Below are 16,111 nucleotides of genomic sequence, written 5' to 3'. Positions count from 1 at the left end.
GTGCTACCCTGTTTCGAAGCTTTGTTTTGACCAAATGTTCTTTTTGCTTTTGGTTCTAATTAACCTTTCGTTCTTCACAATCTTTCTATAACTTCTCTTTATGCGTTATGAATTGGGTATATATATCGAAAAAGAGTATGCAGTGAAGATAAGGACCGTCGACGTGGAAGTGCTGGTCGTCCTGCATAGATTTGGCTGACGAGATAAAGAAAGGGAAGTCTGTATCCCCATTGTTCCGTAAGAAAAAGGAAGAGACCACCAAATCCAAAGCTTCGGTGGCAAAGCTCCTGAGCGTGCGTTGGCTTTAATGGATTTTGAAAGAATTTTCATATCATGAATTTTCTCCATTTTTTTCTCTCATAAACACAAGGAAAGTGTTCGAAGAGTTACGAGCTTTTGTTTTTAACAAATTTGCTCATCTAAAGAGCTAGCATCAACCACAATGTTACATTGATAGCAAATCTGAAAATGAAGTCTTCTTACAAGCGAGCAGCAAACTGTGGAGTTGGTGAGAAGAGATGAAAATGGTGGAGGGATCCGTGGAGGTGGTGATTGCGGAGGAGTTGGTCGCAGAGGAGCCACGGATGGGGGAGATGAAAATGGCAGGAGCACGTTTTGAATTTTGTTTATCTCTTCTCCAGCTTTTTTTTTCTAAAAATAATTTAACCTGCTATGTCAGCAGGTGGTGCGCTAATTGGTGCCCAACTTGTCTGTACGTAGAAGGATGAGATACAAAATTTTCATCGCAAGGTAAAGTTTTTTTCTAATCTTTCCTACGAGCCACAATACACAAAAAAAAAAACAATCAAAATCGGCGTAGGACGTAGCTATGATGGCCATCAATGGGGAAAAGTGGGTTCTAAGGGTAGAAAGATGAAGTAAAGATGCCACACCCACACTACGACTTGAGAAAAACAAAACTACGACTTGAGAAAAACAAACTTTTCGATGCCCATTTCCCCTTCTCTATTCCAAGCCAGACCCTATGCTTCTAAATCTACAACCAACTTTGACTGAGATCTACAGAATCCTTCACACTGAGATCAAGTATTAGTTTGAGTACACTCCTCCCTAGAAGTTGATTTGGATTTTGCTGACCTTGATAACATGAGAATTTGGGGCAATTTGTTCTATAAACTTGACCTGGACTCCAAGGAATTTGAAGAGTACAGCTTTGACATCCATCTGAGTAAATCTTTAGAGAGAGAGAGAGAAACTTTCTGAAACAGATGGACGATTACGAGATTGGAAATTGAAATAGGTTAAATTGGGTAACGGGTAATACCCATTTATGATTTTAACCGTAAACGGGCGGGGTTAAGCTTACTAGAGCTTGTAATAAAGATACATGTGTTGCAGCAAACAATTAGTGACTATTTGAGTGTGGGATGTGCTTTAAATGACCAAATTTTACCTCTTGTGTTGCTGCTCCTCACGAAGATTCTAATCCGGATTGAGACTGCCAGGCTATAATATGCAAAAACAGTATTCTCTCCACCAACACTTTTGGCAAGTTAATGTGTCAGTTATCCATTCAAATGACTATGGTAGTATAAAGCAGAAAAATAAGCATGCACGTATTTTGCATGACATGGTCTATTGCCCATTAGTTGTTGCAAAATTTAACTAATTAGCAGGACACCAAAGGCACACTAAAGAAAAATCACCATGTCTAGCTTACTTCATGCCCACTTCAAACATTAACTGTCACCCATACCCTACATAAACAGTCCAGCTAAGTCAACTATGTGCTTTTCTTGCCCTCCCCCCCCTCGCCGCCCCCGGCCACTAATGTTAAGTATTACTCTCTCATAATTACTCTAAAGCGAGGCTCCACCATAGTCTCTCAACGATAAACTATAATGCCTCGAAAAATTACTGAGATAATTTCATCCAAGTTTTCTGGGCATGCATGCAGTTGTTCGGTTTATTTATTCCTTGCCACTATGTTCCAACTAGCTAATTAGTGATGTAAGTTTTTCCGCCTTTCCCTACCCTCCTCCTATGGCTATATTGATAGGATGGTGGTGTACTTAAGCTAACACAAACCAAAAAGAGGATGTGGTACAAACTGGACTATGGTGCAGGAAGTTGCACCCTTTAAATCCAAAGTTGGATTCCTTTAAACTGATTGCTTCACTCTAGCACAAATGTCTCTCTACATCATTTATGCATCTACGTTCACTGACCTCACAGGTAATCTAGATGTTGTATTTTGTCCTATAGCTGGTCTGTAGACAGTAGGCTTCTTTTGAGTGGCAGCAAAGATTCCACACTCAAGGTAACTTCTAAAACTATTACTCTTTCTTCTAGTAGTTGCAAGTCTTGAATTGACTAAGAGCTTTTGGCCCCTCAAGGTCTTGGAAAAATAATTCTAAAGTTGGGCATTACAGAAACAAGAATAGATGTATAGGGACTATGTATTGTCGAAAAAAGGTTTCATATAAATGTATATAATGCCATCTCTTTAAAATTTTAAGATATCGCAGAATGTTATTCACTGCCATAAGGTTTGTTTTATAGCCTCTGACTAAGTTTGTACTCTGAGATTGTGATTGAGTTTGTAATCACGAATAACTTCTTCTATACCAATAAATGAAGTACACCAGCACCCACGACTTGAATAATGAACAAATTGTAGTTGGTTATGTATGAATAAATTTTTGAATTTGACTAGGTTTGGATTTGTGTAAACACTACTAAAAAGCATGTATATGTAGATGTGGACCTTAGTTGATGTGGTGCTAATTTTTTTGCCAAGGATGAGCACATACATGACCTTTGATTGAAATTTGTTAAAATTGTCTACCTATGGGATATCCGTGCACAGAAGTTGAAACAAGACCTTCCTGGTCATGCAAATGAGGTACCTTCTATGTCTAAAAAAAGGGTCTTTCATATCTAATTTTGAATTTTAAATTGACATGTTGGTTACTGCTTTTGGAAAGGTTTATGCTATTGATTGGAGTCCAGATGGTGAAAAGGTAGCTTCAGGTGGTAAAGATAGAGTACTGAAGTTATGGATGGGTTAAATTGACCGAGCCCCAATACTTAATTGAAATTTTGAATATGGTTATTCTAGTGCTTTGATCGGTGTGCAACTATTGCGTTAGCTATCTGATACCATATAGTGTATTTTGCACTACTTGAAGTGATGATATGTAAGATAAGATTTTATTAATAACTTCAGAGGGTGTAACCCCTCACCCTCTCACCTATCTAAATGCATAATAAACAAGTTGATGTCATCTTCCGCAATGATGCACATTAATGATGACTCTTAAAACTATGTTTTTCCAAAAATGGTGTTTCATGCACAAACCTTCTTGCGAGGAAAGAGAAGTGAATGATTAAAATCTTTATGATTGGTCCTCTATTAAAAAACGATTAAAATCTTTTACATTGTTATGTATTTGGTGTAAAATGCATACAAGTAATTTGAAGTAATTTTGCTTCCAGAAAATATAACTTTAAAAAATTGTCCTTGTTGCAGTGGGACTTTCAGTACAGTTATTGTGCACTTGTTCTGATTGTCTGCCTTGTTTCCTTGTTTCCGACTTGAGGATCGTCTCACCCTTGTGTCAAAACCTTCCCAACTATTTAAGAACAATGAAGCTTCCTTGTAATTCAAAATGGGCAACATGGTGTAGTTTCATAGCCATAAAAACTTACAGTAGTTCTTAGTCCCAGACTCTCCTGCCCTCGAGTTTGTGAAGTACCATTTGTTGAATCAATACTGGCTTATTGGCATTAATATTATTTAATAATAAAAAATAGAGATTTTAGTATATAGTAACTAAAACAATTTCAATACCATTGTAGAAAATATACTCGAAAATGCATAAATATTATGTTTGAAAAGCAAAAGTGTAGAAGTCACACTTGCTTTATGACATCATTATTATGAAATGCATTCTGCAATATTGTAAAAATAGGCAGTCTAGCTGATGCCAGTGATGTTTGAAACGTAAGAATTGAAGGGTAGGCAAAGTTTATTTATAACAACTTAGCATAAGTTGCCTATGTGCTTTGAATCAGATATTGAAGAAGTTACTCGCCCTCAAGCTTTCAAAAGTGTCCTTTAAAGTCACCTCCACAGGAGTGAAGTTAAGACCTAAACCTTCTGCTCTCTCCCTGGATACCAGATAGGATGATGCAAAAGGATGGTCATCTCCACATCTGCAACATAAAAATGTAGGTCAATTTGTGTCTGAATTCTATCAGTGGTAGTAGCTGTTATATGTTACAGAACACACTATCTAACTAACAGGTTGCATAAACCAAGTACAAAAACTTCAAAACCGTCGGTTTGAGGTAAACAGCAGTTTGGAAAGGAATTATATTTATCTTTTTGTACTGTGAGCATGTATGACATCGTAAATCTTCAATGTGTAACTAGTGTGAATCGAAAATTGACAAGTTGATGCTAGTATTGGGTATATGGATACATCACTTACTTTTCAGGAAAGTTTATATCAGGGAAGAGTTCACGCATAAGCTTCACAAATTCAGAAAATTGGAGAACTCTTCCAACTAAACAGTATCTTCCATTGGCTGATGGATTCTCGAAGGCTAGTATATGTGCATTAGCAACATCTCTAACATCAACCCATCTGGGAGACATAAATGGAATACTTTCAGCACCTACACAAGAGAATGTCAACTGCTTGCATCACAATAGATTGTGTCTTTTAGAAGAGGAAATCAGGCAGAAACCACTTTATGGAAGAAACTAAGACGTTTTTAAAGATTATGAATTGTATAGTTTCCAAAATTTACTTCAAAGGAAATGCATTTAGATCTTGATAACTTTCAACTTTTTGAAACATTCCTAAAGAATGAAATTAACATTGAACTATGATTCCTTCTTTGTAAAAAAAAAAAAAAATCTTTAAACCAACCCTTTATAACTTTTAAAAACAGTTCGAAGCAAAGTTGCATGCCACATAGTCGTTGCAAGAGTTTCATAATAATGAAGAAGGCAAGTAATTCCAATAGATGTGTATAAGTACTAAAAATCGTTCAAGATGAAATTTGTAAGATTTATTTAGCATAAAGTTGATATAACTAGGGTGTTATGCAGTGAGATAAACCATCTAGTGATCGACTTTTCATTTTTTATTTTTTTATTTATTTTATTTTATTTTATTTTATTTTATTTTTTTCTTGCATGTAATACCTAGAGTAGAAGCTACTCCAATATTTTCTGCCTTTCTGGCAAGGCTGTGGGTGAGCATAAGTTAGGTCTTGCCATCTTTACCTTGACCTTTCATATGAAGCACTGTAAGAATGAGCAATGATCTTATTCCCATGTAATTGTTATAGTTTCAAATAACTTAGGTATTTGTACATAATAAGATTCAATATATTACTTCTAATGACAAATTTAAATCATTTGGAAAAAATAAAGATGGATGAAGGGATGATAGCATGATGAGGATGCTACACTGGAGTACTTGGGATTCAGGAAAACAAAATGAGTTAACGAAACGAGAGTAAGTAACATGGAAGTGCTCACGAAACGAGAGTAAGCAACATGGAAGGAAACGACACGTCACCCCTTTCATTAAAAGTACTGAAATAATAGTTGATTAAAGTTGATTTATTTTGGCAGATAGTTACTAAGAGTTTGAGTAAGAGCTGCGATTGGATACAAACAACTACTGTAGGAATAAACGTATCATGCATGCTATTGCTATTAATCCTCCTATTTAACATATTCAGTTTATTGCTCCCACTGAACTATATGGAAATTTTCTCATGGTTCTTTCCAGCTAAAGAAAGTGAGCCAACACAAAACAAAATGCAATTTTTCTTTTCGAGGTGTTTGCAACGAGATGTGCTATCCTATGAACCATGAGAAGAAGAATAGAACTGCAAAAAAAATGAAGTATTGTGTAATTATATTTCAAAAGTAAAGAAAAGAAACCGAAAACCCTCTTGCCTCTCTGTAATCGTTTCTCTCTGAAAGCTCTCTAACCTTCCCTAACCCAGAGCTGCGCGACCCCGGGGGGGGGGGGGTGGGAGCCTCGTCTCCCACTCCCCTCCCTTCTCTCTGTTTGTGGTTTTTTCCTTTTTCTTTACTAGTTTTTTTTAGGCCAATAATGGAGGAAGCCACCCCAGACTGTCCAGCCGCCGACTGTCAACATGCGCTCCTTTAGGATGTTGGTCAGCCGCCGATCTACATGCTCATCGAACGTGGTGACAAACGGAGTGAGGTGTTGGCCACACGCACGGGACAAAGTCTCGACTGTCTGCGGTGTGTTGTTGCCACACGCCACCAAAGGGCCACCTGCAGACGAGGTTCTCAGCTTTTTTGGATTCTTAGACTTCGGTTGTTTAGTTTCCAAGCAGCGGTTTTCCTTCCAAAGTTAGGTTGCGTTTGGCACTGCCTCTATTTGCTAGCTGTTTATGTCCTATTTTTCCATTTTTTCAACGTCCTGCATTTCTGCTTTGCATGGTCTCTGCCGCTGTTTGTTGGTGTCGCTGGTTTGTGTGTCTTGCACGGTTGGCTTTTGTGTTCTGTGTCGCCGTTGTTGGTTGTTCCGTGTTCTGTGCTTTGCACGGCCTCTACGCCGTGGTTTATCTTGTTTTGTTGTTCTGGTTGTTTTCATGTGAAGTCCATGGTGAGGTGTTGAGCTATTGAGCGGTCACTATCTGAGGTAAAGAGCTGAGAGCGGCGGGGGCGATGTTATGGTCGGTGGTCATAAGGCTGACCTTCACTGTGGAGGTTGTTGTGGTTCATAAGTAAGCTGGGTGCTCGTACCGTTAGTGCTCGTAATGTCGATTGCCTGTAGAGGGTGTGCCGTCGAAGTTTCATGTCGTGCTCATGGTTTGGTTGTTTTTTGTTGGTTTTTTGTTTTGTGGGTTTGTCTGTTTATTTAGTTTTAGTGTAGGTATATGATATTGGACTGTTTGTTCATAATAGTTGTCTCCCATATTCCTCCTCCTGGAGGTTGGAGGGACCATCCCGTCTCTAATCGATATAGAGCGTTTACTCTCTTCTTTGAGAGTGTTAGAAGTTAAGACAATATCCGTCATTTGTGTGCGGGGAAGCTCCTGAGCAGTTGCGTTAGTTGACTTATAGTCTGGTTCTCCTGTATTGATAAATCACAGTTGTAACTTCGTTTATGAATGATTGCAATTAAGCATATTTCCATTAAAAAAAAAATGAGAAGAAGAATAGAAAGTAAATAAAAAATTAAATATTTACCCACACAATTCCAATTGAAAAATTTTTTAGTCACAAAGAAATCCCACAAAGTAAATCTAAAAAATTATGTGAGTTGATGTGATCTATTAGATTATAAATCTACTTTTGTTTTAAAGTATATCTGACGTATCATACGAAACCATTACAAATAATTGCATACACCTCAAAACAGGTTGCCTTAGAGTCATACTTTAATAGGTTAGACGGATGGCAAACTCTTTCCACCAATTAATAGGCACAAGTATTTGTTAATATTCAAATAGAAAGGTAACCGATCAAAAACAATATTCAAATAGAAAGGTAAACAATAATTTCACTGGCCGGATAATACCTTTCGCAAGTTTGAGAAATGGCTTCAAACTTGTATTGATAGTTGGCTGTAAAAGGGGACCACTCACCCACCCAGGATGCATTGCTATCATGTCAATTCCATTTTCTTTGGAAAATTCCCAAGCAGCCTTCTCTGCCAAGGTCTTTGAAAGCGTATACCAAAGCTGAAGAAAGCAATTATTTTTAGGAGACAGAAAATTTTTGTGGCTGCAATATACTAATTAGCCACTATCTAAGACTGCTGCTGATAAATAATATGTTACCCAACTAAACCGAATACAAAACATTTGAAATTTACCAACGCAAATACGAGGCATGGAAGGCAAGCTTCCGATGACATTCTTCCATGCCCCCCAGCCAAGGGCAGAATATTTACGGAATATACCACTGCTTTACTTTTATCCTTTTTCCCTCAATACATGCTTCTAGAAGCCAAAAGAGAATTGGATGTTCGAATTAAGATTCTGCCATAGCCAACACTTGGCTCCAAGTTCAGGGGCAATGGTTCACTTAATCATTCAAATATAGTGACAGAGACAGAAAGCATAAATAAGTTTTAATAGAAAACAATGTGTTCTTCAAAGCTATCAATAACAGTTTGATGCAATATAATTAATACTAAAATTATTAATTATTTTTTTATTAAGAACTTGATTGTGACATTTTCTAAAAGCGGCATGTAAAAACTAAAGATAAAGGAGAAAAAGATGAAGCGTAGAAAAGAATGCAAAGTGTTTCAGACTCTAAAAATCCCAAATAATCTAATATTTACTGATGTGACCTTTCAAATGGTTTTATACTTAAATGACCTAATTCATGGTGAGAAGCAGTCACAAAATCATTTTAAGTCCTCATATGTAGCTTCAGCAAAGAACTTGAGAAAAAGATAAAAGGAAAAATATAGTTATAAGTATAACTGTGTATTAATGTGATGTGATTGGTCAAAAAGTAAATTTTATTGAAAACAGTCTTAATTTAAATTTTAAGTATGAATAAATCAGTATTAATATACAGATTAGTGCACAACTGTGCTTGTATGTAACAAAACTCAAAAGATAATATATAATAAGAAATTAGCATATATATATGTGAACCTTCGATTCCTCACAAAAAGCTGGATCTGAAAACCAAGTCTCATCAACTAACACATCAGGAGTATGGGGTTTTCCATTGTATACAACCGCTGCCATTGAGGATGTTATAACCACCCTTTTAACAGATGAAACTTTAGCACATGATCTAAGAACGTTAAGTGTTCCCTTCACAGCTGGCTCAATTAATTCAGCCTGAAAGGATTATAAACAAAGGTATTTGAATTGGGTAAGTTGATAAGACACCATTGCATTTAAATGTAAACTCCTGCAAAGTATCTGGACAGACTATGGCATTTTTCCATCTTAAATTTGAATGAGTTCAAAGAGATGCTAACAAAGACTTGCATGTGAACATTGGAGAAGATCTATTGGTGGTATTAATTGTAGATAAAAGAAGTATCAAACGAATATCAACAAGCATATGTGAAAGCCCAAGAGGGTAATTTCATCTGAATAAACCCATGAAAGAATAAAGTCACATCATGGACTACTTCAAATTACAAGGGGACTTGAAAAATTCATCCACTTTCGGTAAACAGCTAAGCATTATACGACCCATTGGGATAATACATGACATTTGCATTGGCTCAATTAGCATGAAACAGAACGTACCTGAGGATCGTTGGCACTGAGATAAACAGGACTGGCTGTATGAAAAACGCCCTCACATCCATCAACCAGGGAATCAAACGATCCTTCTTCCAGTATGTCTGCTTTGAACAAATGAAGTCTTTCCTTAGCTCCATCCAGCATAAGCAAGTGTTCTGTCTTCTTTGGGTCATCTGTGGCACACATTTAAAGTTGAACCCATAAAATGTCTACATATAGTGCATCCTTTCAGGGGGGAAAATCATCCATTTAGCATTACCAATATTCATATCTTTCCCTTCTTAAACATCAAGTTTATGAGATCCTAAAGAAGTTTTAAAGCATCTAATTTTGAAAGCAAAAAATAATCTTTTCTTAGTGATAATAAGGAAGTTTGGAGCAAAGTGAACCGAGAGTTGATCGTAGCTGTTCAACTACTTTAGAGTTTAGACTACAAAAGTTGGTTCCAAGAAACTCAAGGAGCCTTTTCGAAAAAAAAAAAAAACAGAAAATATGTGTAGTATTAGCCGTATCCCTCTCTTATGGAAAAGGAAAATCATATACACTCGCAACTCAAGGAGCTCAAAATTAAAGAAAACATCGACTATAGAAGAAACCCTTATGTACTCTGACGAGAGAATCAGATAATATGTGATAATACTTTTGAGTACTAACTTGGGTCACGAACAGAGGCATTGACAGTGTATCCGCGTTGGAGCAAGAGTTTCACCAGCCACGACGCAATGTATCCGGACGCACCGGTTACGCACACTACCTTCTCTGCTCCAACACTCATTCTTTCTCCTTGGTACCTTTTCTGCTTCACCAATCATTCTGTCCCTCTTCACACTGACTTCTTATAAAACACCATTTCTCTTTGTTTGTATCCGGACGCAAGCCATGACGCCATGCAAACCTGCTCCAATTACGGCATGGTTTTACGGCAAACCTTGCCGTAAAACACAAATTTCTTGGACTCTTATCTATAAAAATATAAATATTCATGTTGCCGTCAATGACGCGGTGTATCCGGACGCAACCCATGATGCAACATTGCAACCAGTTCCACTTACATCGACCACCTTCCATAGATCACAGAATTTTCCCCAAATTATGTTCAATCCAATATCTTCCAACGATTAATATTTCTGCATACGTGATAAACACTTTTTTTTTTTTTAAATTTAATTTAAAAATCACAATTTGTCCGTTGAACTCATTAAAAAAATACAATTTTAAAAAACATGTGCTGACCTGCTGAGCGGAAGAAACTTGTCCCACCACAGATGGGGAAGAGAATTAGGATTAATCATGTCATCGGCATCACTTGGTTGTACGTGTTTATAAAATAAAATCTGATGACACGATTACAAAATAGGTTGTACGTGTTTATGCTAGATTAAATTTGCCACTTAGTCAAGGAAATCTGATGACACGATTACAAAATGGGGTGTACGTGTTTACAGTAGGTTAAATTCGCCGCTTGGTGTAAAAGTTTTCCCTGCTTTTTACAGTTTTGAAATTTCTCCCCTCTTCTCTCTGTTTATTCCTCACATCAGTTAATAACATCCTAGTAACAGTAGAATGAATTTCAGACTTTTCTTTTTTTAACTCTCGACTGTTGTAATATATATGTATAAAGTAATCGTGTGTAGTTGTAGTTATGTTTATTAAAATTATATAGTATAGTTATGAATATTTTGCAGATAATATATATAATGTTTATTATGAATAGGAAAAAAATGTTAAAATATAGATAAAACTTTGTCCATTTATAATTAAACTGAAAAATTTTAAAGTTGTTAAACCTAATAAAAATATCAACAGGACACATGTGCATTGCATGTGGTGTTTTATTAATATATATCTTTCTATAATAATAAGTGTCTATCTTATTATTATAAAAATGAACAATAAATTTCTCATTCTATTTTTTCATCGGTGTGTATTGTATAGTCTCTTGTGTTATGCTTTTGTGTATGTGCAAAAGTTGATATTTTAATCTTTTACTGTAGCTATGTCAGACAGTAGGATGCAGGTACTCGTACAACATGCCAGCTTTTGTCCGTGTGAAGCGTGCCAGATTTTGTTCCTATACTGTACAATGCCGTCAAGTTCAGTAGGGTGCAGGTACTTGTATGATGGGGTTTTCATTTATGGAACGGGTAGTGATACCCTTGCCTCTTCTCCGCTACTGCTTTACTACCCAGTCCATGTGGCTCCTTTTTTTTTATTTTTTCCTTTCCGTCTTTAATTTGGTCTCTAGAGTTAAAACGCTGTTAGAAAACTCGGTAATTGTTATTATGCCCAAAAGCCACGCTTGCTCAGAAGCTCAAAACTCTCTCCCCTCCGCCCAAAAGCCACTGTGAAAATATTTATTAATATTGCTCTCGCTTGCGTCTACAATTCAGATTGTTTTGGTTATATGCGTCCACTGAAGCTATTTTACTTCCAGAACCAATAGCTTTAATAGGTTATGATATAAAAACTCTTAAACCATTTCCCCTTAGTTGACTTTGCTATTCACCTTGACTTGAAACTATCTGCAGCTATGGTTTTTATCTTACGCTCGTTGAGTTTTATCAATTCTTCAGAACCTTGGTAAAAAGCTAAGGAAAACTCTAATTTTTTTGTTCTGGTCTATCTTTCTTTTGTTTTAAATTGGCTGCCCATCGGTTTTTGGAACAGAGCTCTGTTTCAAGTTTTTTTTTATAACACAATGAGATTTCCTATTCAATTTTAGTTTATGTAATATACCCTCAAAACCCAGAAAAAGGGGAAGAGAAATTTGGTTGCAGAATAAATTTTTTCCCAAAGGAGAGAGAGAGGGACCCTGATTTTGTTCTAGAAGAGACATGCCATGGAGAAGAAGCTTTCATCGTCGACTCCATTGCTTTCAAAAGTGAACCGAAACAGACAAAAGCTTCCCGAGAGTAAAAGAAACTGCTGCTTTAGAAATTAAAGCAACCGAAGGAATCTCGCAGTCGCCCCTACGGACTGGTGCTATGCGAGGGAGGCTTTGAGAGTTTGTGTGAGAGAGAGTGTGGGAGATAGGCGAAGGAGACGATTCGGTGGATATCTCATCCGAGAAGGCGCCGTCAAATGGTAGCCATATCGGGAGGCACAAGCCGAAGGAGAGGAGGCCACACTGGGAGACTGCAAACGACGTTCATGTCGTGGTCTTCTATTTTTATTTTTATTTTTTATAGGAAATGGAGTGGTCTTCTGAAATAGATAAGTGTGTTTGAATTTCAAATGCTGTGCTAAAAGTAGAAGAAATATAAAAAGCAAAATAAAGCCACGTGAGGCTTGGTAGTAGAGTGGTAGTAGAGAAAGAGTAAGGCTATCATTTTTCTTATGGAACGTGGTGATGAAGCACACCTTGGATTTGTAGCATGGTATTGTCGAAAGGGAAGCAATATTTATGGTTGTATCGAGCTTTATGCAAGGGTGAATGGTACAATATTAAGATTATATTGTGGCGGTTACATATTATGTAATTTTCATAGTGTGCACCTTTCAAAGAGAATACATAATTTGCAACTTAGGATCTTATATAGCATTACTCATTTTTGTACTTATTTTTTTCAATGAAAAACACATTAAAATTAAAACAATAGAGTCACTAATTATATTAAATAAAATAATCATTTAATTAAAATACACAAAAATACAACCAAATGAAAATACTTTTATTTTGGCATGTATGTTATTATGATGTGTATGCTAGTTTATTTTGGCATGTATATTATTTTATTATTAGGTTATTTTCTCACAACTTTGCTCCACTACTAGTATATATATATATATGCATGTATGTGTTTGTGTAAAATTCTCACGTATAGCATAACTCAAATAGAAATATATAAAGAAACTACTAAGCCTGATTTGAATAGAAATATGTTTTTATCTTATCTCATCTCATCATATCTCTTCTTATTTCAACTCAATATCTAAATACCATAAACACAAATACTTTTCGATTTCAAATCTTCAACTTTTTCATTTAATCATTACCTAATTATTATAACTTAACTTTCCTAAACTTCCAAACAAAACATGAAAAAAAGCAATCTAATTTTTTCAAATCTTAAAATAAAAATAATATTAAAAATTATATTATAATAATATTTTAATTTTATAATATTATTATTGAACTTGTTCTCTCTCTCTCTCTCTCTCTCTCTCTCTCTCTCCATAATCTATAAAGTACTTTAACTCAAACTATTTCTAATCCGTCTCATCTCAACTCAAATATATCACTATTATTAAAAAAATTATCTTAACTTATATCATCTCAACTTACTATCCAAATTACCATAACTTAAATAACTATCAAGAACTTGTTTGAAAACAAATCCACGCATTTAATTTGTGGATGAAAAAGTATTATAGTATTTAAATATTTCTTTATGTTATTGCATTCAAGTGTACAGCTAGTTGCAATGAGCCGAGCTCGAGCTGAGTAGTAAGTGATCTAGTCGCATTCGTTTAATGTTTTTACCTTTTTTGTAAGCCTCATTCGTTTAATGTTTAATTAACCTGTTTTTAATGTGGTTGCTTGGTTACCCATTTTGAATATTTCTTGATGGGTCGCTAGGTCAACGCAATAGTGGGTCACCCGTTATGGAGATTTTTAGTTTCTACTTTTGGATATTTTTGGTACGATTCTAGAGATTTTTAGTCTAGCTTTGGGAATTTTTGGTTGTCTGTAGAGATTTCGATTTGATTTGCATGAAGACTGCTTGTGTTTAATTTGATTTGCTGTAACTTGTAAGGGTAATTTAATCAATTTGGATATATGGCTATGACATTTTAGACTTACACGTGATGTCTCTTGCAGGAACACTTTGGTCGGATTAACATACGTAATAAGGACACTTCAATCTAACATGACATACGTAGACAAAAATAACTTCATTCAATTCATCACATGAATTTTTATTGGGTAGAATGTAAAAGTTATTTTTATTACGGACCAGATAGAAATAAATCATAGATATTACTTAAAAAAAAAATAAATAAATTATAAATAAAGAAGTATAGATTCCACTCCAAAAAGGAAAAAAAAAAAAAAAATCCAACTCATAAATGGGTACACTACAACAAAAATAGGTTTTAGTGACAGATGAAACTGTCACAAGAAATGGAAAAAACATCACGAAATATATTTGGTGACGGTTTCTGACCGTCACCACCACTGGCACGTAATGTGCGTCACGTATTACATTTGGTGATAGTTTACTGTACAAGCGTCACTAAAAATATTTTTAGTGATGGTTGGGGAAGTGCCGTTTGAAATAATGTTTGAACGTATCATTTTCTGTGACAGTTAGAATCTGTCACAGAAAATTACGTTCGAACGTAAAAAAGACGAGCTGACATCCGAACGAGAAAAGGTAACGTTTATTGATTATAATTCGGACGTATAATGTAAACGTTCGAACGTTTGTACGTGTGAACGTTACGTTCGAATCTCGAATCCAACGAAAATGAAATAATGTCCGAATGTTTATATCATAACGTTCGGACGTTAATTCGAATGTTAAGAGAGTAGAGTTTGAACGTAAAGTGTACGTTCGGATGTTTGGAACGTTATACTTGTTTGACATTTGAACATATTTTTAACCTGGGTTTAAACATTCGAACGTTTTGTTACTATTTCGTATGGTTACGTTCGAACGTATTTTTGAACGTGTAATACTGTTGAAACGTAATTTATTTACATTCGAACGTACATATCAGAAATGCTAAACTCATCCACTTAATAAAAAAACCAATTGTTTCATATTACAGTACATATTTCACAACCAACATTGTTTGAAACTGTTTTCAAATTAGATGTTAAAAACGTAATACACAAATAAAATTCATTTCTTTTTCTTTCCTCGCCCAGCACGATTCTGTTGCAATGACATAACACGCTCCATTTGCAGCATCATTTCCCGCTGCACTTGCTCTTGGACCTCACTACTGATTCTTTCCTCCTGGTCTCTTTGTTGGTCCTGCAAACGTGTCTCTAAATGAGACTGTCGCTCTTAGAGGGACTCCAACTCTTGCTGTCTAGACCTCATATACTCATTCTCGCGTCGTGTAGCTTCTAAATCTTTGGTAAGATTATTAATTTGTGATGTCGATGAGGTTGAGAAAGATAAACCGGAATGCTTGAAAGATCGTCCCAAACCTCTTGCTATACTAGAGTTGGGCCCAAGCACCTGTGAAAAAATGTCCAAGTCACTAGGAGAGGATTCCCCCGAAGTTGACTGTATCTCCATCATTTTTTCCTGCAGTTTGAAAGATCAAAACACACAATAAGTAACACATTAAAAGAAATACAAATAAAAAATAATGTAATCACATGTTACATAATTTATTTAACAAAAGGAACACCGCTTACATAATTAATTGCAGCTGCAGAATCCATCCACTCACTATGCTCATTAGTGTGAGCAGCAGCATAGATATGAATGAGGGAAAAGTTTTCAGGATCATCATGTTTCTAAGAAAATGACATTAGCAATTTGAAAAAGACAGTGTTAGTACTTCTATAAAAGAATAATAAGAAAAAATATGAATTATTGTGTTTATTAATTACCATTTTTTCAGCAAGACGATGGAATGATCTTGAACCAGCACAATGGTGAATAGTCAGAGCAGATCTATTATTTACATTTGTAGAACTTAAGTGCTACAAAAATAATTCCCACCGTTAATTGTAATATATGTACATACATATAATATAAACAACAAATATAAATGTAAATAATTATAGAAAATAAATCTAGAATACCTGATATTTTGGAGAGGCAAAAAGATCACAACACTTTATCCAGTCGTCTAATTTCATCTGCTGGAAAGGGCACTGTGCAGCCTCTTCAAACGTCTC

General features: G+C 35.5%; 1 protein-coding gene across 3 annotated transcripts; it reads right to left on the bottom strand.

Moving 5' to 3' along the window:
- Nucleotides 1-3,816: 3,816 nt before the first annotated feature.
- LOC122309933 (phenylacetaldehyde reductase-like) lies at nt 3,817-10,305 on the bottom strand. 3 transcript variants are annotated; one of them, XM_043123740.1, is made up of 6 exons: nt 9,901-10,272; nt 9,250-9,419; nt 8,638-8,829; nt 7,545-7,707; nt 4,458-4,644; nt 3,817-4,179 (listed from the first exon to the last, which is right to left on the bottom strand). In XM_043123740.1, the coding sequence occupies exons 1-6, from the start codon at nt 10,019-10,021 to the stop codon at nt 4,035-4,037; spliced, it is 978 nt and encodes a 325-aa protein (XP_042979674.1). In that variant the 5' UTR covers nt 10,022-10,272; the 3' UTR covers nt 3,817-4,034. The 3 variants fall into 3 exon arrangements, with proteins under 3 accessions (XP_042979674.1, XP_042979676.1, XP_042979675.1); XM_043123742.1 differs by lacking the exon at nt 8,638-8,829 and having other exon boundaries at nt 9,901-10,275; XM_043123741.1 differs by lacking the exons at nt 3,817-4,179; nt 4,458-4,644 and adding an exon at nt 5,879-7,097 and having other exon boundaries at nt 9,901-10,305.
- Nucleotides 10,306-16,111: the final 5,806 nt, after the last annotated feature.

The sequence above is a fragment of the Carya illinoinensis genome, chromosome 5 (assembly GCF_018687715.1).
Source record: "Carya illinoinensis cultivar Pawnee chromosome 5, C.illinoinensisPawnee_v1, whole genome shotgun sequence".
Classification (NCBI taxonomy): Eukaryota; Viridiplantae; Streptophyta; class Magnoliopsida; order Fagales; family Juglandaceae; genus Carya; species Carya illinoinensis.
This window is presented reverse-complemented; position numbering and strand designations above follow the sequence as displayed.

Coding starts and splice junctions, on each gene's coding strand:
- LOC122309933 (XM_043123740.1), bottom strand. CDS start 10,021: ATGAGTGTTGGAGCAGAGAAGGTAGTGTGCGTAACCGGTGCGTCCGGA. Junction 7,708..8,637: donor CTTTTTGTGAGGAATCGAAG/GTTCACATATAT, acceptor TGCTTTCTTCAG/CTTTGGTATACGCTTTCAAA. Junction 4,645..7,544: donor ATTTCTCAAACTTGCGAAAG/GTATTATCCGGC, acceptor TCTCTTGTGTAG/GTGCTGAAAGTATTCCATTT.